Genomic DNA, 22,604 nt, shown 5'->3' on the forward strand with positions numbered 1-22,604 from the left:
CTGTGCTATTACATCCCATCCCTTCTGCTCAGCAAAATCACCTGTTTCCATTGCACCTACCATATTCTAACATACTATGTAATTTAGTATCTCTTATTTTTTGTTTTTTGTTGTTTTCTTTACGCATAATAGAAGCTGCACCAAAGCAGGGCTCTTTGTTTCTCCGGTGCCTGAATTTCTCCCACGCACCTAGAAAAAGTTCCTGAAACTCAAGTGTGTGCTCAATGATCATTTGTTAGAGCAGTGAATAAACATGATGTGGTGACCCAAGGATGAAAGAGCAGATAACCAAGGAGGGTCTTGGAGTGCAGGAATGGAAAAACCAGACCCTTATTGTCCTTCCCTCCCCCATGTTGTAACTATTAATGGAAAAGTATAACCCGTTTCGGAGAAGGCAATGGCACCCCACTCCAGTACTCCTGCCTAGAAAATCCTATGGATGGAGGAGCCTGGAAGGCTGCAGTCCATGGGGTCGCTGAGGGTCGGACACGACTGAGCGACTTCACTTTCACTTTTCACTTTCATGCATTGGAGAAGGAAATGGCAACCCACTCCAGTGTTCTTGCCTGGAGAATCCCAGGGACGGGGGAGCCTGGTGGGCTGCCGTCTATGGGGTCATACAGAGTCGGACACGACTGAAGTGATTTAGCAGCAGCAGCATAATCCGTTTCCCCTCCTACCCATAGGGAGAAGATATTTGCCTTATTCCCCATTCCTCCCCCCCCCAACCAACTCAGTATAAGTGCCTCATCCAATCAGCAAATGACCTGCAAGATCCCTATCCCACTCCTTGTACCCTGGGTATAAAATTGGACCAAGGACGTTCAACGTCGGTTCTCCCTTGACCTGGCCCACTATTCTAACAGCGTCTCCCACTCTAATAAACTTTATTTTCCTCTCATCCTGTTTCCTGTCTGAAAATTCTTTTCCAACCCGTGCCCAGACCACGACACATGATACCTCAGTTTCCCTCTTATTTTTACTATTCCAAATACTCTTAATGTCCTCTTTAACTCTCACTGCAAAGTAGTATTGCTCCATGTTTTCAGGGATGAAGAAGAATCACGTTTTGGAGACAAAATTCATACATTGAACAAAGTTTAAGACAGTTACATGCTCAGCTTGATTCTGTATTTCCTGACTTCACAGAGCCTCCTCCAAACCTTGAGGTGTTAAGTTTTTTCAGCCTTTACTGATGTGTCCTTAGAGCTATTTCTGCTACTATCTTTGTTGTTGTTTACTAAGTCGTATCTGAGTCTTTTGTGACTCTGTGGACTGTCATCAGGATCCTCTGTTCATGGGATTTCCCAGGCAAGAATACTGGAGTGGGTTGCCACTTCTTTTTCCAGGGTATTTTCCTAAGCCCAGGATCCAACCCAAGTCTCCTGCAGTGGCAGGAGGGCTCTTTACCACTGAGCCAATAGGGAAGCCCCGCTACTATCTTTAAAGAACTACATAAACATTATTAACTACTTTCTGAAATGCATATTTTGTGACAGTTTTTCTGAGATAATCTCAACTTCACATACAAAATGTTACACCAAGGCTTGCAGAAATAATGATTACTACCTAGAAGATGAAATCCATGGGTTCAGAAACCCTTTTATTTCAGGGTTCAGATGCTCCCTTTTGCACATGCACTCCAACTGAAAATCAAAGCTTCTATGTAGTGCCCAAAACAACTTCAGTATAGTTGATTTTTGTTTGATTGCTCAGAGGAACTGCATGTATCTGGGGATATGAATAGAAAGTATTACAATAGATAAAAGTGTTCCTCAATGAGTGAGAAAATTCCTAATTGTACAGGCAAGAGAGAGGTTTTGTGTAGGATCAGAAGCAGACCTGGTTCTGCTTCAGTGACCCACCATCTGTTCACAAGAAAACCACAGGCTTAATATGAAGTTACTTATGATAGGCCATGACACCAAACCGGGCCTTAATACCTAACCTAATCGACGCTTCAACTTTCTCTGGAAATGTAGCCTTAACTAATCAGTTAAGAATTTTCTGGTTGAAATGAGGACCTATTGTTGCAGGAAGGGGGACCCCTTCCAAGGCCCAAAACTGGGCTCTTGTCTAACACTTGGAAATGAATTGTCCAAGGAGACACATGTGCTAACAAAGCAAGAGATTTTATTGGGAAAGGGCATCCAGGTGAAGAGCAGTAGGGTAAGGGAACCCAGGAGAACTGCTTTGCCACATGGTGCACAGTGTCGGGTCCTATGGTGATGGAATTAGTTTCCAGGTTGTCTTTGGCCAGTCATTCTAATTCAGTCTTTTCTGGTGGTGCATGCATCGCTCAGCCAAGATGGATGCTAGCGAGAGGGATTCTGGGAAGTGGACGGACACGCAGTGTCTCCTTTTGACCTTTCCTGAACCCTTCTGGTTGGTGGTGGCTTATTAGTTCCATATTCCTTACCAGGATCTCTTGTCATAAAACAACTCATGCGAATGGTTACCAAACTGCCTGATCAGGGTGGGCGGTTTCAGTCAGCGTGCTTCCCCTAACACTTCTGTATAGCACGTGGAACTCTACTCAGTGTTATGTGCCAGCCTCAATGGGAGGAGTTTTGAGGGGAAATGGATACAAGTATATGTGTTGCAGGAAGGAGGACCCCTTCCAGGGCCCAAAACTGGGCTCTTGTCTAACACTCGGAAATGAATTGTCCGAGGAGACACATGTGCTGACAAAGCAAGAGATTTTATTGGGAAAGGTCACCCAGGTGAAGAGCAGTAGGGTAAGGGAACCCAGGAGAACTGCTTTGCCACATGGCGTGCAGTCTCGAGTTTTATGGTGATGGGATTAGTTTCCAGGTGGTCTTTGGACAATCATTCTAATTCAGTCTTTCCTGGTGGTGCATGCATTGCTCAAGATGGATGCTAGCGAGAGGGATTCTGGGAAGTGGACGGACACGTAGTGTCTCCTTTCAACCTTTCCTGAACTCTTCTGGTTGGTGGTGGCTTATTAGTTCTGTATTCCTTATCAGGATCTCCGGTCATAAAACAACTCATGCAAATGGTTTCTATGGTGCCTGCCCAGGGTGGGTGGTTTCAATCAGTGTGCTTCCCCTAACATAAGTGTGGCTGAGTCCCTTTACTGTTCACCTGAAACTCCCACAACATTGTTAATCAGTTATACCCTAAAACAAAATAAAAAGTTTAAAGTTTGAAAAAAAAATTTTTTCTTGTTATTACCAATGAAGTAATATGTCACATGAGGCCCTCTCCAACACCCTCAAATGAAGATGAGGCAATCTGGCACCTAGACCCCTTCCATTCTCCATAGGTAGGTTATCTAAGCCTGAAAGCATCCTATTTATTAATGACTTCCTTTTCCTATTTAAGAAAAAACGTTTTCCTCTCTGTAGCCCTTCAGAATTCCCCCCTGCTCGCTAGAAGGGTTGACGCTTAATTAGTGAACCAATCAATAAAGACAATTAAACTTTTTAAATTTACCCAGTTGATTTTTTTTTTCTTGCCAGTCAGGACCTGAAAGGGATCTTTTCTGTTGTTCCTAGCAATTCACACTGAAACTCCCAAAAGTGACTCTAATGCTTGAGGCTACAAACATTTGAGAGCAATAACCAGTTTTCTGCCAACCCACGGATTCATTTATGCCCGAATGGCTCTATTGAACGATGTCCCTCATACCTCAGTTGTGGATTGAAGCGGAAGACACAACCCAAAAGTTGCAAGTTGTTCTATTCAGGGATGTTACTCACAATTTTAACTCTAGTAACAATCTCTCACACAGCTCTGAGGAACTGCTCCATAGAGGTAAGGGAGAAGCTGGGATATAGAGAAGGTGCTTTTTGGTTTTTTGCTGGAAAAAACAGGCAGTTGACCATTAAAGGATCACTGATAATCACAAAGAACAGACAACTCAAGTTAATGATTTTAGTGCTTTTCTTCTGTGTGTGAGAGGATGCAAGAATCTGGGCTTCTTAACACTAGTCCTTAGATATGCATCTTAACTATCAAGGCTCATTGTCCCAGGCACAGAATGCTTCCTGCCTGGCTGCATCCCGATTTCCCCTCAGGGAACACCTTTGGGGAACAGCAGCCGTGGCTGTGGCTTTGTTTCTTTTAGAACTGGAATGGGATCAGGAATGTGGGCAACATTGCCTGCCCACAGTAACAGAAGTTGGAAAAGTCTAATAGACTTGTCCTCTGAGAGCAGGATGAGCTTGGGAGGAGTCTAAATGAATGTCTCTTCACATCTTTAAGGAGTAAAGCTCCTCCCTCTGGGGAGGACAACCTTTTCCCCGAATTCTTCGGGTAGCTGACAGGAAATGCTCTGGAAGTTAAGGATGGCAAACACCCTTTCATGGGGTCTCCAGAGCACCCAGAACCACACTACCAGGAAGAGCCTAGGCAGAGCGACATCAGCGTTGAACCAATGAGGGATGAGGATGAAGGCTTTCCCCCAGTGAGCATGCGTCAGGGGAGGGATTTCCGGTCTCCTCGCCTAGCGCTCAATCTGCTTAGAGCATCCTTTGGAGGAGGGTAGGCTACTGGGAAACCGTTGTGCTCCGTTGGGTATGGTTGTCCTCATGGAATGGTGAGGAGCGAAGGGGACACCCGCCTAGCCAGCCTGGTTGCCCCTTTTTTTGGCGTCTCTCCTGTTGGCTCGCTGGTCGGGGACGGGAAGGTCTGAGAGAAGGCACTGTCCCGGCTGCACTCGCCAGACCCGGGGTACGGACCAACACTCCCGTCCCTCGCAGGCAGAGTCCAATGGCTGCGGCGGCGCTGCGGGACCCACCTCAGGTAAACGCTCTTCTCCCGGCCCTCACCGCCCTCGCCCCGTGCGTGTGTGCTAAGTCGCTTCAGTCGTGTCCGACTCTTTGCGACCATATGGACCGTAGCCCTCCATGTCCTCTGTCCATGGATTCTCCAAGCAGGAATACTGGAGGGGGTTGTCATTCCCTACTCCCGGGACCCGACACAGGGATTGACCCCGCGTCTCCTGTGTCTCTTGCATTGGCAAGAGGGTTCTTTTTTTGGGGGGTGGGTGTGGATCCCTAATACATAAGTTGTGCATCAGTTCTAGGGAACAAATGGAGAAGGGACACGTGTTCTTCGGGAATTTAGGGGGGAGGAAGGAGGCAAGTGTGTACAGGCGTATGACATTCAAATAGATAATTTCAGGGTAATTTTGTTAATGACTATATATATAAAGGTTGTTAAGATAGCACTGAAAAAGGACATTGTTTTAAAAGTTCAGGACAGTTTTTTTGAGTCAGGTTTAGAAAAAGGAGAAGTATTTTGCCGAGTGAAGTAAGAAAGAAAATACATCCTGAGCAGAGGGGCTGCTGCTGCTAAGTCACTTCAGTCGTGTCCGACTCTGCGACCCTATAGATGGCAGCCCAACAGGCTTCCCTGTCCCTGGGATTCTCCAGGCAAGAACACTGGAGTGGGTTGCCATTTCCTTCACCAATGCATGAAAGTGAAAAGTGAAAGTAAAATCGCTCAGGCGTGTCCGACTCTTTGCGACCCCATGGACTGCAGCCTACCAGGCTCCTCCGTCCATGGGATTTTCCAGGCAAGAGTACTGGAGTTGGGTGCCATCGCCTTCTCCAGAGCAGAGGGACTAGAATATGTAAATAGCAATGATAGTAACAACGGTCACAAAAATAACATAAACACACAGTGCTTACCATGAACTGTTTTAAACCCTCAATATATGTTATTTAATCTTAATAGTAATCGTGTGAAGTAGGTGATAACTGTTTTATAGAGAAGGAAACTTTAGCACTCTCCCCCCTTCCCTCTCTCTTTCCTCTCCTTAACCCTTCCTATCCTTCACCGTTTTTCTAGTCTCCTGGTCCTGGACGCAAGAATCTGGTCGAAGGGCCCTCAGCCTGAGCTGAGGATTGGAGACTGATCACCTCCTCTTGGCAGAGAACTCGAATTCTGGTTCTGGTCTGGTCTGATTTGTGGTAGGGCCGAGTTCCAGTCCTCCCATCTCTGGAGGCCCAGGGAAAAGTCCCATAACGCCTGGGTATCTGTAGGTGGCAGGAGACGTTTGTAAGGCCACCCCTTTAACTCCCCTCTCCCGCCTCCTCCCTCTTCTTCTTTCAACCTGGCTTCCTTTCCTCCCTTTGAAATCTTTGATGTTAGTACTTGGATCTGAAGTTCTGTGTCTCTATAGGAGGTTTTCTGAGAGACTGTATTCTTGTATTTAAGGGCTTCCTTGGTGGCTCAGAGGTTAAAGCGTCTGCCTGCAATGTGGGAGACCTGGGTTCGATCCCTGGGTTGGGAAGATCCCCTGGAGAAGGAAATGGCAACCCACTCCAGTGTTCTTGCCTGGAGAATCCCACGGACAGAGGAGCTTGGTGGGCTACAGTCCATGGGTCGCAAAGAGTCGGACACGACTGAGCGACTTCACTTCACTATTAAGCACGTTGTAGAGACTCATAGCTGGTGTCCAGTACCCTAGAACTTAATCTCAAGCAGTCTGCCTCTTACTCCATGGTGTTGTTCTAAGGAAGGAAAGCAAGAGGCTATATTTAATACATTTTTTTTTTTTTTCCAGTTCCAAGCTTCAGACATAGAAAAGGCTTTCTGACTTACAACACATTTTAAAATTTTTATCTATTTATTTTAATTGGAGGCTAATTACCTTACAATATTGTAATGGTTTTTGCCATACATTCACATGAATCAGCCATGGGTGTACATGTGTCCCCTATCCTGAATCCTCCCTCCCACCTACCTCCCCATCCCATCCCTCAGGTCATCCCAGTGCACCAGCCCTGAGCAGGGTGATTCTTTACCACTGTCGCCACGCTGGGAAGGCCATGCTGCACCAGACACTTAAGTCTGGGGCCCATACTCACTTGCCTGCAGCTCAGGCCCCGGGATTCAGGATGGTGAAGCGGTCATCAGGTCATTTCTGACCGCATGGTGGCTAATGGGAGAGCGTGACAGACAGAGGGACCCCGAAATGCAGAGGCTTGTAGGTCAGACTAGCCGGAACCCTGGTACAACTTCTCTGTTTTCCTTTAGAAGCCAGATGTGGTGAGGCCAGAGTCAGGCTTGCAGTGTTGCTGCCTGAGAAATTGGCAATTTGTTATACAAGTAATGAGAGGTTTGACTTGCAGGCAGGAGGTAGTCTTACCGAAATCAAAAGACACTCCAATTAGTTGCAGAGAAGAGAACAGACTATAGAAGTAAATAGGGGGAGGGGTAGCAGGAGGCATGGAATGATTAATTGTGGTAGCCTAACAGTTAGAACTGGACATGGAACAACAGACTGGTTCCAAATAGGAAAAGGAGTACGTCAAGGCTGTATATTGTCATCCTGCTTATTTCACTTATATGCAGAGTACATCATGAGAAACGCTGGACTGGAAGAAGCACAAGCTGGAATCAAGATTGCCGGGAGAAATATCAATAACCTCAGATACGCAGATGACACCACCCTTATGGCAGAAAGTGAAGAGGAACTCAAAAGCCTCTTGATGAAAGTGAAAGTGGAGAGTGAAAAAGTTGGCTTAAAGCTCAACATTCAGAAAACGAAGATCATGGCATTCGGTCCCATCACTTCAAGGGAAATAGATGGGGAAATAGTGGAAACAGTGTCAGACGTTATTTTGGGGGGCTCCAAAATCACTGCAAGTGGTGATTGCAGCCATGAAATTAAAAGACGCTTACTCCTTGGAAGGAAAGATATAACCAAGCTAGATAGCATATTCAAAAGCAGAGACATTACTTTACCAACAAAGGTCCATCTAGTCAAGGCTACGGTTTTTCCTGTGGTTATGTATGGATGTGAGAGTTGGACTGTGAAGAAGGCTGAGCGCTGAAGAATTGATGTTTTTGAACTGTGGTGTTGGAGAAGACTCTTGAGAGTCCCCTGGACTGCAAGGAGATTCAACCAGTCCATTCTGAAGGAGATCAGCCTGGGATTTCTTTGGAAGGAATGATGCTAAAGCTGAAACTCCAGTACTTTGGCCACCTCATGCGAAGAGTTGACTCATTGGAAAAGACTCTGATGCTGGGAGGGATTGTGGGCAGGAGGAGAAGGGGACGACAGAGGATAAGATGGCTGGATGGCATCACTGACTCGATGGACGTGAGTCTCAGTGAACTCCGGGAGTTGGTGATGGACAGGGAGGCCTGGCGTGCTGCGATTCATGGGGTCGCAAAGAGTCGGGCATGACTGAGCGACTGAACTGAACTAAATTGAGTATTCATGGACCAGAGGGACTGCCCTTGATGTCTCAGGAATTCTGGATCCATTTTTGGAGACGGGCCAAGCCAAATTGTGAGTCTTTTTGGTGACAGAAAGGAAGTAGCGATGGATGACCTTCAGGGTTCCTAGTAGATGAAGGGATGGAAGGCCCATCAACTGGATGGGGACCTTAACAGCAGATTAATTTTCCTTGGAAATATTATGTTTGTTTTCGCTCTGTTAAGAGTCTGAGATGTTTCAGAGAAGACTGAGTGTAGGCAACAAGTGGGCAGTTGACTAGGCAGGTCTGGAAAACTGGGAAGGTGTTCAGGAATGGAAATTCTCAAAAGTGATGACAGTTGTGTGGAGAAGCGTGGAGCTGTGGATCACATTTAGCAGGGGAATGCAGGTTATAGTAGGCATGATATTAGTTGGTCAGAAAGACAGGTGTGTCCTGAGAAGTGGTTCTTTTGCTCAGGGCCTGGATATGTTTGTGGGATGAGTGGAGGAAAAATGGCTGAGGAGACCCAGGAGTAATTGAGACAAGAAGGCAGTGAGGCTGGGGCTACTGCTTATTTAATACTATATGGCTTCTTCAGGATTTTGTGATGAATTTTGATGGGATCTGGGATGTTTTAGTCTTGCTAGTGGATAAGGTCTGGGGCAGATGTCATTTATGAGTCACTACGTCTGGCTTAAAACTCAACATTCAGAAAACTAAGATCATGGCATCCAGTCCCATCACTTCATGCCAAATAGATGGGGAAACAATGGAAACAGTGACAGACTTTATTTTCTTGGGCTCCAAAATCACTGCAGATGGTGACTGCAGCCATGAAATTAAAAGATGCTTGCCCCTTGGAAGAAAAGCTATGACCAACCTAGACAGTATATCAAAAAGCAGAGACATTACTTTGCCAACAAAGGTCGATCTAGTCAAGGCTATAGTTTTTCCAGTAGTCATGTATGGATGTGAGAGTTGGGCTATAAAGAAAGATGAGCAGTGAAGAACTGATGCTTTTGAACTGTGGTGTTGGAGAAGACTCTTGAGAGTTCCTTGGATTGCAAGGAGATAAAACCAGTCAATCCTTAAAGAAATCAGTCCTGACTATTCATTGGAGGGACTGATACTGAAAATCCAATGCTTTGGCCACCTGATGCGAAGAACTGACTGACTGGAAAAGACCCTGATGCTGGAAAAGATTGAGGTGGGAGAAGGGGATGACAGAGGATGAGATGGTTGGATGGCATCACCAACTCAAAGGACATGAGTTTGAGTCCACTCTGGGAGTTGGTGATGGACAGTAAAGCCTGGCGTGCTGTAGTCCATGAGGTCGCGAAGAGCTGGACACGACTGAACTGAACTGAAGTGATGTCTTGTGGGGAGATTTTTAGGGCTGGGTTTTTTACAAAGGTTGAGTGGAGAGACAAGTGTTGTGGTGGTTGAAAGGGCAAAGCTGGCAGTAAAGAAGTTGAAGAAAGCTGTGGGGATGTGAAATTCATGTCTGGTTTTAGGGTGGCAAATATGGAAGGAAGGACTGGTGGCAGGTGGTGAGATTGCAGGCCAAGCTCAGAGTTTAGATGGCATCTGTGTGCACCACCACCCCTTCCACCTAGTGACTGCTGAGGGCTGAACACATTGGTTAATGGGCTGTGAGGAGACAGTGGCACCAGGGCCTGGCATCTTCTCTCAGGTTGGGAGCTCTAGTGGAGAATATCTGGAATAGATTTGTGCAGACATGGATTGTGGGTTCTCAGAGGGATAATGTTCAAGCTTTCATCTGTCCCCTTCATGACAGGGTGGTGTGACCTTTCCAGATGTTGCTGTGCGCTTCTCCCAGAGGGAATGGAGACTCCTTGATGAGACTCAGAGACTCCTGTATCTGGATGTGATGCTGGAGAACTACACACTTATATCTTCACTGGGTAAGACTCAACTTCCCCAGTGACCTGGGCTGGGCTCTGTATCCTGCCTCATCCCACCTTTCTGAAGGAGGTGCTCTGGCCTCACGTGGTATAGGCACTGCTAGTTTTCCCAGGTTTCTGTATAGTTGTGGTAGGTAGAAGGCTGGGGTGTTGGCACTGCCCTCTTTTCTCTCCAACCCCAATCCTTGCTGTACTGAACTCTCATAGGGCAAGTGATTTGGTTATACATATATATGTATACATCCATGTGTTTTCAGTTCTTTTCCATTAAATAGTTTACTATAAGTTATTGAATAAGGTTCCCTGTGCGGTACAGTACATCATTGTTTATTGTATACATGGTAGTGTGCATCTGTTAATCCCATACTCCCAGTTTATCCCTCCCTCACTTCTGCTTTGGTAACCATGAGTTTGTTTTATCTGAGTCTGTGTCTATTTTGTAAATAAAGTTCATTCGTACTTTTTTTTTTTAGATTCTATATATAAGTGACATCACATATATTTGTTTTTCTCTGACTTACTTCACTTAGTATGATAACGTCTAGGTTCATCCATGTTGCTGCAAATAGCATTATTTCATTCTTTTTATGACTAGTATGTAATACCCGGCCCCACCCCCACCCCCCACCCTCTCTCCTCCCCGACCCACCGCTCCCAGACACACCTCACACCTTGAGGCTTTGGGATCTTAGTTCCCTGGCCAGGGATTGAACTTAGGCCCCAGCAGTGAAAGTGCCCAGTCCTAACTACTGGACCTCCAGGGAATTCACTGTAATTGCTTTTTGACCATTTTATTATAATATGCTTCAATGAAGTTTTTGATTGAACCTGTGAGCCTCATGTATCTGGATGTGTACTCTTTTCTCTCTAGTTAGAGAGTTTTCAATCATTGTTTCTTTAAATGTGCTTGCTACCCCTTTCTCTCTGTCTGCTCTTTCCAGGACTCTGAAAATACAAATAGTGTTTTGCTTTTTGTTTCATAATCCGTGTATGCTTTCTTCACTTCATCTTAGTCTCTCTTTTCTCCTCACTGGATAATTAGAACACCTGTTTTCAAGTTCCTAGACTTATTTTGCTTAATAAAATTTGGCTATTGATACTGTCTTCATGTGCTTTATTTCATTGTATTCTTCAGCAGCAGAACTTCTGTTTGGGTCCATTTGTTTGTTTGCTTTCTTTTTTAAAACACATTTTTATTTGGTTAGTTTTGGCTATGTAGGTCTTTGTTGCAATGAGCGGGGACTGCTCTTCCTTGTGGTGTGTAGGTTTCTCATTGCAGTGGTTTCTTTTCTTGTGGAGCACAGATTCTAGGAGCATGGGCTCAGTAGTTGTGCAGGGGCTCAGTTGCTATAGGCCATGTAGAATCTTCCTGGACCAGGGATCTTTGACAGGTGGACTCTTAAAGACTGGACCACCAGGGAAGCTCTTGTTTGTTTCTTTTAAATGAGTGTCATGATTGTATTACTAAGGTAAACATAATCCCCAACAGATGAAGGTAATTTTACCAACTCAGAGTTTTTGCAAGTACGTGAAATTTCCATTTTTATTGTATGGTTTTCTGAGACTAGTCAGAGCATTTCTTAATTATATTCCAGTGTAGCTGCTTTGGAATGATTTTTAATAGCCATAACATAAGAATGTACCAAGGACTTTCAATCTAAACAGAATTCCAAGTGATTGACTTTCAGTTAAACAAGGTAAGAAATAGGGAGGCTCAACAGGGAGGGGATATTCCTATACATATGGCTAATTTACTTTGTTGTACAGCAGAAATTAACACAACATTGGGAAATAATTATTCCCCCCAAAAAGATTGATAATATCATCAGATTATTGATACTACCCCTTTTCAACAGATATTTATACTCTTCTTCTAATACACCAGTTATATGTTTGAACATTCGAAACACAAAGACAGCACAAAAAGACAATAAAAGCTTAAGCCCATAGTCATAATTTTTTGACAGAAATTTAATTATCTTTCCTGCAAATCAACTGGGTCTCCCATATTTCCATCTAGTTTTCACTTAGTTAAAAATAGATGCCCAAGGGATATACATTGCAAAGAAACAAAGGAAAACAATAGAATGGGAAAGACTAGAGATCTCTTCAAGAAAATTAGAGATACCAAGGGAACATTTCATGCAAAGATGGGCTCAATAAAGGACAGAAATGACGTGGACCTAACAGAAGCAGAAGATATTAAGAAAAGGTGGCAAGAATACACAAAAGAACTATATAAGAAAGATCTTCATGACCCAGGTAACCACGATAGTGTGATCACTCACCTAGAGCCAGACATCCTGGAATGTGAAGTCAAGTGGGCCTTAGGAAGCATCACTATGAACAAAGCTAATGGAGGTGATGGAATTCCAGTTGGGCTATTTCAAATTCTGAAAGATGATGCTGTGAAAGTGCTGCATTCAACATGCTAACAAATCTGGAAAACTCAGCAATGGCCACAGGACTGGAAAAGGTCAATTTTCATTCCAGTCTCAAAGGCAATGCCAAAGAATGTTCAAACTACTGCACAATTGCACTCATCTCACACGCTAGCAAAGTAATGCTCAAAATTCTCCAAGCAAGGCTTGAACAGTACATGAACTTCCAGATGTTCAAGCTGGATTTAGGAAAGGCAGAGGAAGCATAGATCAAATTGCCAACATCTTGGATCATAGAAAAAGCTAGAGAATTCCAGAAAAACATCTACTTTTGCTTCACTGACTATGCCAAAGCCTTTAACTGTGTGGATCACAACAAACTGTGGAAAATTCTTCGAGAGATGGGAACCCAGACCGCCTTACCTGCCTCCTGAGAAATCTGTATGCAGGTCAAGAAGCAACAGTTAAAACCAGACATGGAACAATGGACTGGTTCCAAGTTGGAAAAGGAGCACATCAAGGCTGTATTCTGTCACTCCACTTATTTAACTTGTATGCAGAGTACATCATGCAAAATACCAGGATGGATGAAACACAAGCTGGAATCAAGATTGCTGGGAGAAATATCAGTAACTTCAGATATGCAGATGATTATAGCAGAAAGCGAAGAGGAACTGAGGAGCCTCTTTATGAAAGTGAAAGAGGAGGGTGAAAAGACTGGCTTAAAACTTAGCATTCAAAAAACAAAGATCATAGCATCAGGTCCCATCACTTCTTGGCAAATAGATGGGGAAACTGTTTCCAGTGACAGACTTTATTTTTTATGGCTCCAAAATCACTGCAGATGGTGACTGCAGCCATGAAATTAAAAGACGCTTGTGAAGCTTTGACCAACCTAGACAGCATATTAAAAAGCAGAGACCTTACTTTGCTAACAAAGGTGCATCTAGTCAAAGCTATGGTTTTTCCAGGAGTCATGTGTGGATGTGAGAGTTGGACCATAAGGAAAGCTGAGCACTGAAGAATGGATGCTTTTAAACTGTGGTGTTGGAGAAGACTCTTAAAAGAGTCCTTTGGACTGCAAGGGGATCAAACCAGTCAATCCTAAGGGAAATCAGTCCTGAATATTCATTGGAAGGACTGATGCTGAAGCTGAAGCTCCAATACTTTGGCCACCTGGTGCAAAGAACTGACTCACTGGAAAAGACCCTGATTCTGGAAAAGACTGAAGGCAGGAGGAAAAGGGAATGACAGAGGATGGAATAGTTGGATGGCATCACTGACTCGATGGACACGAATTTGAACAGGCTCCGGGAGTTCATGATGGACAGGGAAGCCTGACATGCTGCAGTCTATGGGGTCACAGAGTCAAACATGACTGAGTGACTGAACTGAACTGAAGGCGTATACTTCATATATATACCATCTTGGTTCTCATAACTTTAGCTATTCAAGTTTTTAATACCCATAGAAGTCCAAAGGTGTAAGAATACATAAATTGTTCTGGTAATAGGTAAGAGCAGACTGTAAAAGCATAAGTTGTTTGCGCTATTTCAGCATAGTAGAATGTTTTCTTTTGGAGACCAAGTAGAATAATTCTGCTAAAGGATCAGTGCAATAAGGACAGTCAATGTAAAAACAGCCTTTCCCATGTACTAGTTGACACTCGACTGGTATTAAGAGGATATAGTTGTTCTGTGTCTGCATGAAAGTGTTTGATTATAAATATATGTAATGATCTTGTATTGTTCCATTTCTTATTTTGATATGTCTTCTTAGCTCCCTGTTGTATCATATTAAGAATCCCATCAATGATGTGATAGGGATTTCCCACATATTCATTTATCAATTTATCTGTTGATTCTTCACATCTATGGGCCTTTTTGGAGAGTGGGCATACCAGAACCTCCAATATCACTGGGGGCGATTCTTCAGTCCTGTTCCTCTCAGCCAACCTTCATGAGTTCAGTGAGTGCCGGTATCGTTAGTCACTTAGTCATGTCCGACTCTTTACGACCCCATGAACTGTAGCCGACCAAGCTCCTCTGTCCATGGAATTCTCCAGGCAAGAATACTGGAGTGGGTTGCCATTTCCTTCTCCATGGGATCTTCCCAACCCAGGGACTGAACCCAGGTCTCTCGCATTGGAGGCAGAATCTTTACTGACCGAGCCACCAGTGAAGACCTGCTTTTTCATTTTTGTCTCTTTGTTAAACAACTTGCTTTGTTTATATATTGTTTACCTTACTTTGTTGAATTGTTGCTTTGTTGTTGCTTCACTGAACTGTGGTCAAACAATTATTTTGAACTCTTTGACCCTTTATAGGTCTCCATTTCCTTGAGTGTGGTTTCTGATAAATTATGGTATTTCTGTATTGGTTTCATGTTTCTTTGATTTTTTGTGTGTTTCCTGTAGCCTTGCATTTCTTTACGCTGATTTGATGGTTTAGTCATTTCTTCCAGGCTTCACATTACAGTTTTTGGTGTGGGAAGATTTCAATCTGTGGTGGGTTCAAGTTTGGGCTGTGGCCATTCTGGCTCTGTGGAAGACCCAACTATGTTGTTCTGTGTGCAGCTTCTTCACCTGAAGTCTGTCAGTAAAGATAATCAAGATTCCTCAATCAGCAAAGCTGAGGGTGTCCAAAGTGGTGGAGAAGGCTGCTAGCGAACTCCTGATCTCTTTTCTCCCAGAGGACTTTGTCACCAAGGGGATCCTTCTTGGTGCCTATCGACTGTTGGGTACCTGATTAGTTGTAGTGGCACTGGTGTCTGAGGTGTGTGCATCTGTTGAGGATCCACAGACCTGGGGTGTTGTATGCAGGCACTTTTGGAGTGACAGTGGTTCTGGGGTCTGGGTGATTGGATAGCCTCAGCAGCCTTGGCTTTTGTTTGAGATATGTGGCTGTGCAGGGAGCAGCCATGGAATCTGCCTGGCTGCACATGTAGACAATGGCTGTGGTTCTGTCAAACTGGCATGTCTATAGCGAAGTTGTTTCTAGTGCCTGAGACACAGGAGTACATGGTGTAGTGGTGGAGTCAGGGTCTGAAATGCTGGCACAGGTTTAGGGGGTGTGGCAGCCCTGCTTCTGGATCAGCACAACAGCTCCTGCCAAGGGTGTTAACCAGTAGCTTCATACTCACCAGGGTATCCACTCTGACCATGAGCGTCAGATAATTCAGTGGCAAAAGTTCCAGTGTCCTCTGTGGAGCAGGCAGCTATGTCTTCTGCAGCAGAGGCCACTGGGACTGCAGTGGCCCCTGCCCTGTGGCTGAGAGAAATAGGTCAGTGGCAGCCCAGCCCTCATTTCCTAGTCATTTCCAGATGTCTCTTTTAAGACACTTTCCAGTGATCCTTTCTGTGTGCTTCTTCCTTCTATGATGTTTCACTGTGGTGGTGGTGGTGGTGGTGGTGGTGGTGGTGGTCAACAGGTAGGTTGTGTCCTACTCTTTACAACCTCCTGGACTGCAGCACTGCAGACTCCTCTGTCTTTCACTGTCTTCCGGAGTTTGCTCAAATTCATGTCCATTGAGCCAGTGATGCTATCTAACCATCTTATCTTCTGCTGCCCCTTTCTCCTTTTGCCTTCAATTTTCCCCATCATCAGGGTCTTTTCCAGTGAGTTGGCTCTTCGTATCAGGTGGCCAAAGTATTAGAACCTCAGCTTTAGCATCAGTCCTTCCAAATGAGTATTCAGGGTTGATATCCTTTAGGATTGACTAGTTGGATCTTCTTGCAGTCCACAGTATTCTCAAGGGTATTCTCCAACACAATTCAAAAGCATCAGTTCTTTGGCACTCAGCCTTCTTTATGGCTCAACTCTCACTTCCATACATGAATATAAGAGTCAGTTCTTCACTGGACTCTTGTGTCTTCCAAGGCTGATTAATGTCCTTCATGGACAGCTGTTTATTTTTCATTGGTGGTGAAGGGTGGTATCTCCTATTCTACTATTTTATTGGTGTCATTCAACTTGTGCTCTTTCCTGGGTCTGCTGTAATGCTGAATTGCTCTGGAACACTACTAGCCTTTCCGTGTTTCTTTTCTTTTTTTTTTTTTTTCCTTCAGTGCTCCATGTACCCAGTAATTGTGGTTATGACTTTCTTAGGGAAAGGAATCCTTTGTGCATAATGGGATGGACATGACTCTAGCCATGGCATGGTGAGCTCAGTGGGCCTGGTCCTGCTGAATTATAGCTGGGGAGACTGTGACATCAGGGCATTGTTAAAAATATACCAGGAAACTGTCTTTGTTCAATGAAAACTTTGGTACTATTGCCAGTGACCACACCCCATTTCTGCCTTTACTCCTCCGCTGTTGACTTTTTGCTGACCTGTCATTTCTGTTACTTTGTCATTTCTGCTATGACTTCCAGCACAGGGATCAGCTCCACCTCTCTGGACTCAACATCTTACCTGTTTCTCTTACCATGCTTTCTCTATTACTCTCTGAACTTTGCCCATCATGCATCATGCTGCGAGGTGTGAATATATCCTTAAATTGACCTTGAAAAACAAATGATATGTGATTGTGTTTTCATGGCCGTGATCACACCCTTCTACTGAGCTTCACATCAGTAGTAGAAAAGGTCCTACAGGAAGCTGTGGACAGGGAAACAAGCACTAGACCCTGCTTCTTTTCCTTGTGTCACACTCTATTTTTGTATCCTTTTCTTGTTGAGGTCTCCACCAGTTTCAGTCCCAGTAATGCACAGCAGCTGCTGCTTAAACTGATTTCCAACTCCCTAGTCTTTAAAAGTATCCCATTTCTTTGAAGGTCATTCTTATATGAAATGGCTATACATTTATGGTGAACTAGCTCCCTCCCTATGAAGTCAACGTGCACTTCACTAGTGTTTCTTTGCATTCAGGTTGCTGCTGTGGAGCAGAAGGTGGGGAGACACCCTGTGAAAAAACTGTTCCTATAGGAGTCTCATGGACTGGATCTCCCACAGCAACTCCATTTTCTCAGAAGACCCATCCCTGTGAGAAGTGTAGTACAGTCTTGAGATATGTTTTCCAGTTGGTGGAGCAGCAGGGAACAAAATACAGCCCAAAACTGTTGAGGTGTGGGGCGTGTGCAAAAAAATTTTATATATCTTTGAGAAGCTGTGTACATGAGGCTTTATCTTTTAAGAGCCCCAGATTCCATGTGTCAGGGAAGCCTCTTACTTCTGGGAAAATTCTGGCCAGCATGGGACATCTGCAGGCCACTTATACTGTGGAGAAGCTGAATACAGTCACCCAGTACAGATCAACTTCACCAAGCAGAAATCATACCTCCGGAAATTGCGAGAAAGCCTTCAGCCCTGAACACACACTTGTTCAGGACTGGAGTGTCTACACTGAAAGGCCGTGTTTTGTGTGCAGGGAATGTGGGAAAACATTCAGGTACAAATCAACGTTTATTATCCACCAGAGAGTTCATCCTGGGGAAAGACTTCATTTGTTTATCAAAAGTGGCAAATCTTTTAGACAAAACTCAACTGTCAGTCAGGATCAAAAAATTTATACTCGTTCAGGATCAGAGAAGTGCAGCAAATGTGGGAAATCCTTAAGCCACAAATCAGTCCTCGTTTCTCCCCAAAGATTGCACAATGGAGAGAATAGTTCTGTGTGCAGTGACTGTGCAGAGTCTTTTTACGACAGCTTTGTGTTCATTGGACATAAGAGAGTATTTTCTGGAGAACGTCCTTATAGGTGTAGTGACTGTGTGAAATCTTTTACATGTAGATCTGCCCTCATTTATCATCAGAGATCTCACACAGGAGAAAGACCTTATGACTGCAGTGAATGTGGGAAATCCTTTACCACTAACTGCATCCTCCGATCTCATCAGAGATCTCACACTGGAGAAAGGCCTTATAAATGCAGTGAATGTGGAAAATGCTTCACCTCTAACTTCAAACTCCGTAATCATCAGAGATCTCACACAGGAGAAAAGCCTTATAAATGCTATGAATGTGGGAAATCTTTTACCTCTACCAATTCTTTCCAATGTCATCGGAGATCTCACACAGGAGAAAAGCCTTATAAATGTTATGAATGTGGGAAATCTTTTACCTCTACCAGCGCTCTCCAATATCATCAGAGATCTCATACTGGAGAAAGGCCTTACAAATGCAGTGAATGTGGGAAATCTTTTATGTCTAGATCCTCATTCATTTGTCATAATAGATCTCACACAGGAGAAAGACCTTACAAGTGCAGTGAATGTGAGAAATCTTTTATCTCTAGGCCTTCCCTCAGATATCATCAGAGATCTCATGCAGGAGCAAGGCCTTATAAGTGCAATGAATGTGGGAAATCTTTTATTACTAGTTCCCATCTCCATCGTCATCAGAGAATTCACACTGAAGAAAGGCCTTATGTGTGTGTTGAGTGTGGAAAATCTTTTACCAGTAGCACTAGGCTCCATTTTCATGAAGGCACTCACACTGAAAGGCCTATTGAGTGCAGTGAATGTGGGAAATCTTTTATTAATCCTGCTGTTTTTCATTACCATCAGAGAATTCATTCTAGTGAATGGCCATATAGGTGCAGTGAGTGTGGGAAATCTTTTACCTCAAAATTCAACTTTCGTTATCATCAGGGGATTCATTCTGGAGACAGGTCTTATGTAAGGTGCAATGAATGCAAGAAATCATTTACTACTATCAGTTCTCTCCGTAATCATCAGAGAGTTCATTCTGGAGAAAGACCTCATGAGTGCAGTGAATGTGGAAAATCTTTCATGTATAGGTCGGTCCTCAAGCGTCATCAGAAATCACATGCAAGGGAAAGGCCTTTTGAGTGTAGTGAATGTGGGAAATCTTTCATGTATAGGTCGGCCCTCGAGCATCATCAGAAATCACATGCAAGGGAAAGGCCTTTTGAGTGTAGTGAATGTGGGAAATCCTTTATCTTTAGGAGTACCTTAATTGAACACCAAAGAGTTCACACAGGGAAAAGTGCTTATGTGTGTACTGAGTGTGGGAAATCTTATAATAGTAAGTGTAGGCTTACTGAACACCAGAGTATTCACAAAGGTGAAAGGCATTATGAATGCAGGGAATGTGGAAAATCTTTTAACTTTAACTCTGCCTTGTACTATCATAAGAAAACTCACGCTGGAGAAAAGCCTTACAAATGCATTGAATGTGGAAAATCTTTTATTACTAATTACCTCCTACGTGTTCATCAGAGAGCCCACACTGGAGAAAAGCCTTTTGAGTGCAGTGAATGTGGGAAATCTTATACCCTTAATTACTACCTTCGTTGTCATCTTAGAGTTCATACTGGAGAAAGGCCTTACAAATGCACCAAATGTGGGAAATCTTTTACCACTAGTTACCAGCTCCGTATACATCTGAGAAGTCACACTGGAGAAAAGCCTTATGAGTGCAGTGAATGTGGGAGATCCTTTAGCAGCAAATCTGGCCTCTGTTATCATCAGAGTGCTCACACTGGAGAAAGGCCTTATGAGTGTGGTGATTGTGGGAAAAGCTTTGTCCAGAGAAATCTTCTCATTATACACCAGAGAGCTCACACTGGAGAAAGGCCTTATAAGTGCAGTGAATGTGGGAAATCTTTCACTCGTGGCAACAGCCTCTATTATCATCAGAAAGTTCACCGTGGAGAAAGGCCTTTTAAATGTAGTGAATGTGGGAAATCTTTTATTAACACCACTAAACTGCACTGTCATAAGAAAGCTCACACTGGAGAAAGGCCTTAGGAATGCACTAAATATAGGAAATCTTTTACGAGCAAATCACTTTGAACATTTGAGAGTTTACCCTACAGGAAGTCATAAATGTGCAGTGAATATGCAATTTCCTTGTTGAGTTTAGGGACACTGGAGGAAATTGAGGGGCCATTGGTCTGAATTGAATCTCATTTCAAGTGTTTCTGAGAGCAGCATGGATCTTTATTCCTTATTCAGATTAGAGATTATAGAGTATTGAGGCACTGTTGAAAAGTAGGTATTCTCCAAGTCTAAAAGAACCTGATGTGTTTCCTGATGTCCACAAATCTTTGAGCTAATCTCATTATTTGTATAATCTCATTATTTGTATGATCACTGGGTCCAAGGGAAACCACAATTGGTACAGAAACTCTGGTTTAATAGGGAGTGGGGGGAAATTGCAGTCAACCTGATGGAATGTGCCTCTCCTAAAAGTGCATCCTGATGTTTATATGACATTGACTGTGCAGTATCAGTTTATATGCTGATTCTAGTGAATTGTACTTTAAGGACCTTACTGCAGAGGCAGGAAAGGAAAAGGGGATGTGACTCTTGTGATCTAGGCAGCATTCCTGCTGACTCAGGCAGAAACCCTAACCCCATCTTCGCTACCACTGATAGAAGACTGAGCTCCAGAGAACATGAGGAGTGTGTTGGTGGGTTCAGCATACAGTTGCAGAACCTTTTTTTCCAAAAAGAGTAGGACATGAAGGTTTTTTTCATTTTGAGCCAATCTTTAAAGCTATATCAAAGTATAATTTACATGCACCAAACTTCAGCCATGAAGTCAGACTATTTTTTCTTGGCGGGAAACCAATGACAAATCTAGACGGTGTCCTGAAAAGCAGAGACATTACTCTGCCGACAAAGATTTGTATAGCCAAGGCTATGGTGTCCCCAGTGGTCACTTACGGTTGTGAGAGCTGGACCATAAAGAAGGCAGAATGCCAAGGAATTGATGACTTCAAAATGTGGTGCTAGAGAAGATTCCTGAAAGTCCTTTTCACAGCAAGGAGATCAAACCTTGAATATTAACTGGAAGGACTGATGCTGAAGCAAGTTTTCACCTAGGTATGAACCTCTTGAGTCCTAATGATGCCCATATCTGTTAATGGTATGTTTACTTCTCCTTGCCCTTCCCACCTTTCCAATAACCATTGATGTACTTTCCCTTAGAATAGATAATATGTGCATTTTCTTGAATTTATCTGATTGGAGTCATAAACGGCTTACTATTTTTGTTTTCCTTTGTTTCATAATTGTTTCAGATTCATCCATGATATATACAAGTATCTCATCTCTTTAGTTTTTGGTGAGTAGCGTTCTTATATTTAGATGTACAACTGTTTATCCATTCATCTTTTTCTGAGCGTTTAGGTTATTTCTAGGTTTTCATTCTTGAAAATAAAGCTGCTGTAAACACTTGTGTCAGTTCTTTATGTGGATGTATGTTCCTTTTATTGATAACTCAGGGGAATGTCTGGGTCACTTTGGTAGGTAAATTTTAACACCTGATGAAACTAAGAAACTCATTTAAAATGACTGTTCCCCTTTGCATTTCCATCTGCATTGTAGGAGTTCCAGTTTCTCAACATCTGTACCAGTCATTAATATCAGTCCTCTTAATAAGTGAGTAGTGCTGTCTCAGTGAGGTTTCAATTGGTTTTACTACATTTCCCTAGAGATTCATGATTTTGAGCATTTTTAATGTGCTGTTTACCAGCTGTATATCTTCTGTATAATTGCTGATTGCATCATTTGCCTTTTTTAATATGTATCATCCCTGTTCCCATCACTTAAGTCTAGGCTTTCAGTGAAACAATAAACCTAGCCCTGCTTTGTAGCTTTTGCCAATTTTAAAAATTCTTAGTTTGTGAAAGTGGGATGTACTCAGGGAAGGAGCTGATAAATTCTGCTTGGGTCCTCTGGGTGTTCGGTGGAAAACTAAACTTAGCATCCAGTTTCTTATGTTGTTCAGTCACTCAGTCGTGTCCAACTCTGAAACCCCATGAAGTGCAGGACACTAGGCTTCCCTGTCTCACCATCTCCTGATATGGGCTTCTTACACTCTGAATGCTCTCTTCAAGGTTCTTGTCATCTTTCTCTGTAATTAATGACTCATGGCATCGGGTATTTTCCCTACGTGAAGTTCACCAACACTTGGGATGTTTTTCAAAGACTCCAGTTGGTTGATGGGGCCACTGTGGGTCTCTCCATCCCTGGTGAGACTTCTCAGGAAATCTAGAGCCCAGGAAGTTCCCCAGCGGAACCTGGTGTGGCCTTTTTGTCCAAGGCCCACATTCTCCAAACCACTGGCCATGTTTTATTGGAGGTGGCATCTCAGGAGAGGGAAAGGGGTGAGCCAGGTATGGTGCAGAGCAGGAGGTGGCAGGAAGGTAGT

At 43.6% G+C, this 22,604-nt stretch overlaps 1 protein-coding gene across 2 annotated transcripts; it reads left to right on the plus strand.

Moving 5' to 3' along the window:
- The first annotated feature begins 4,488 nt into the window (after window positions 1-4,488).
- LOC129631503 (zinc finger protein 850-like) lies at window positions 4,489-21,627 on the plus strand. 2 transcript variants are annotated; one of them, XM_055552561.1, is made up of 3 exons: window positions 4,489-4,767; window positions 9,976-10,102; window positions 17,352-21,627. In XM_055552561.1, exons 1-3 carry the CDS (start codon window positions 4,735-4,737, stop codon window positions 20,192-20,194), a joined length of 3,003 nt encoding a protein of 1,000 aa, XP_055408536.1. In that variant the 5' UTR covers window positions 4,489-4,734; the 3' UTR covers window positions 20,195-21,627. The 2 variants fall into 2 exon arrangements, with proteins under 2 accessions (XP_055408536.1, XP_055408537.1); XM_055552562.1 differs by having other exon boundaries at window positions 9,995-10,102.
- The last annotated feature ends 977 nt before the right edge of the window (window positions 21,628-22,604 follow it).

The sequence above is a fragment of the Bubalus kerabau genome, chromosome 17 (genome assembly GCF_029407905.1).
Source record: "Bubalus kerabau isolate K-KA32 ecotype Philippines breed swamp buffalo chromosome 17, PCC_UOA_SB_1v2, whole genome shotgun sequence".
Classification (NCBI taxonomy): domain Eukaryota; kingdom Metazoa; phylum Chordata; class Mammalia; order Artiodactyla; family Bovidae; genus Bubalus; species Bubalus kerabau.

Bases quoted from the DNA above. Each gene is read 5' to 3' on its own strand.
- LOC129631503 (XM_055552561.1), top strand. From the start codon at position 4,735: ATGGCTGCGGCGGCGCTGCGGGACCCACCTCAG. The intron at 4,768-9,975 runs GTAAACGCTCTT...CCTTCATGACAG, and splicing joins CGCTGCGGGACCCACCTCAG to GGTGGTGTGACCTTTCCAGA. The intron at 10,103-17,351 runs GTAAGACTCAAC...CTTTGCATTCAG, and splicing joins CACACTTATATCTTCACTGG to GTTGCTGCTGTGGAGCAGAA.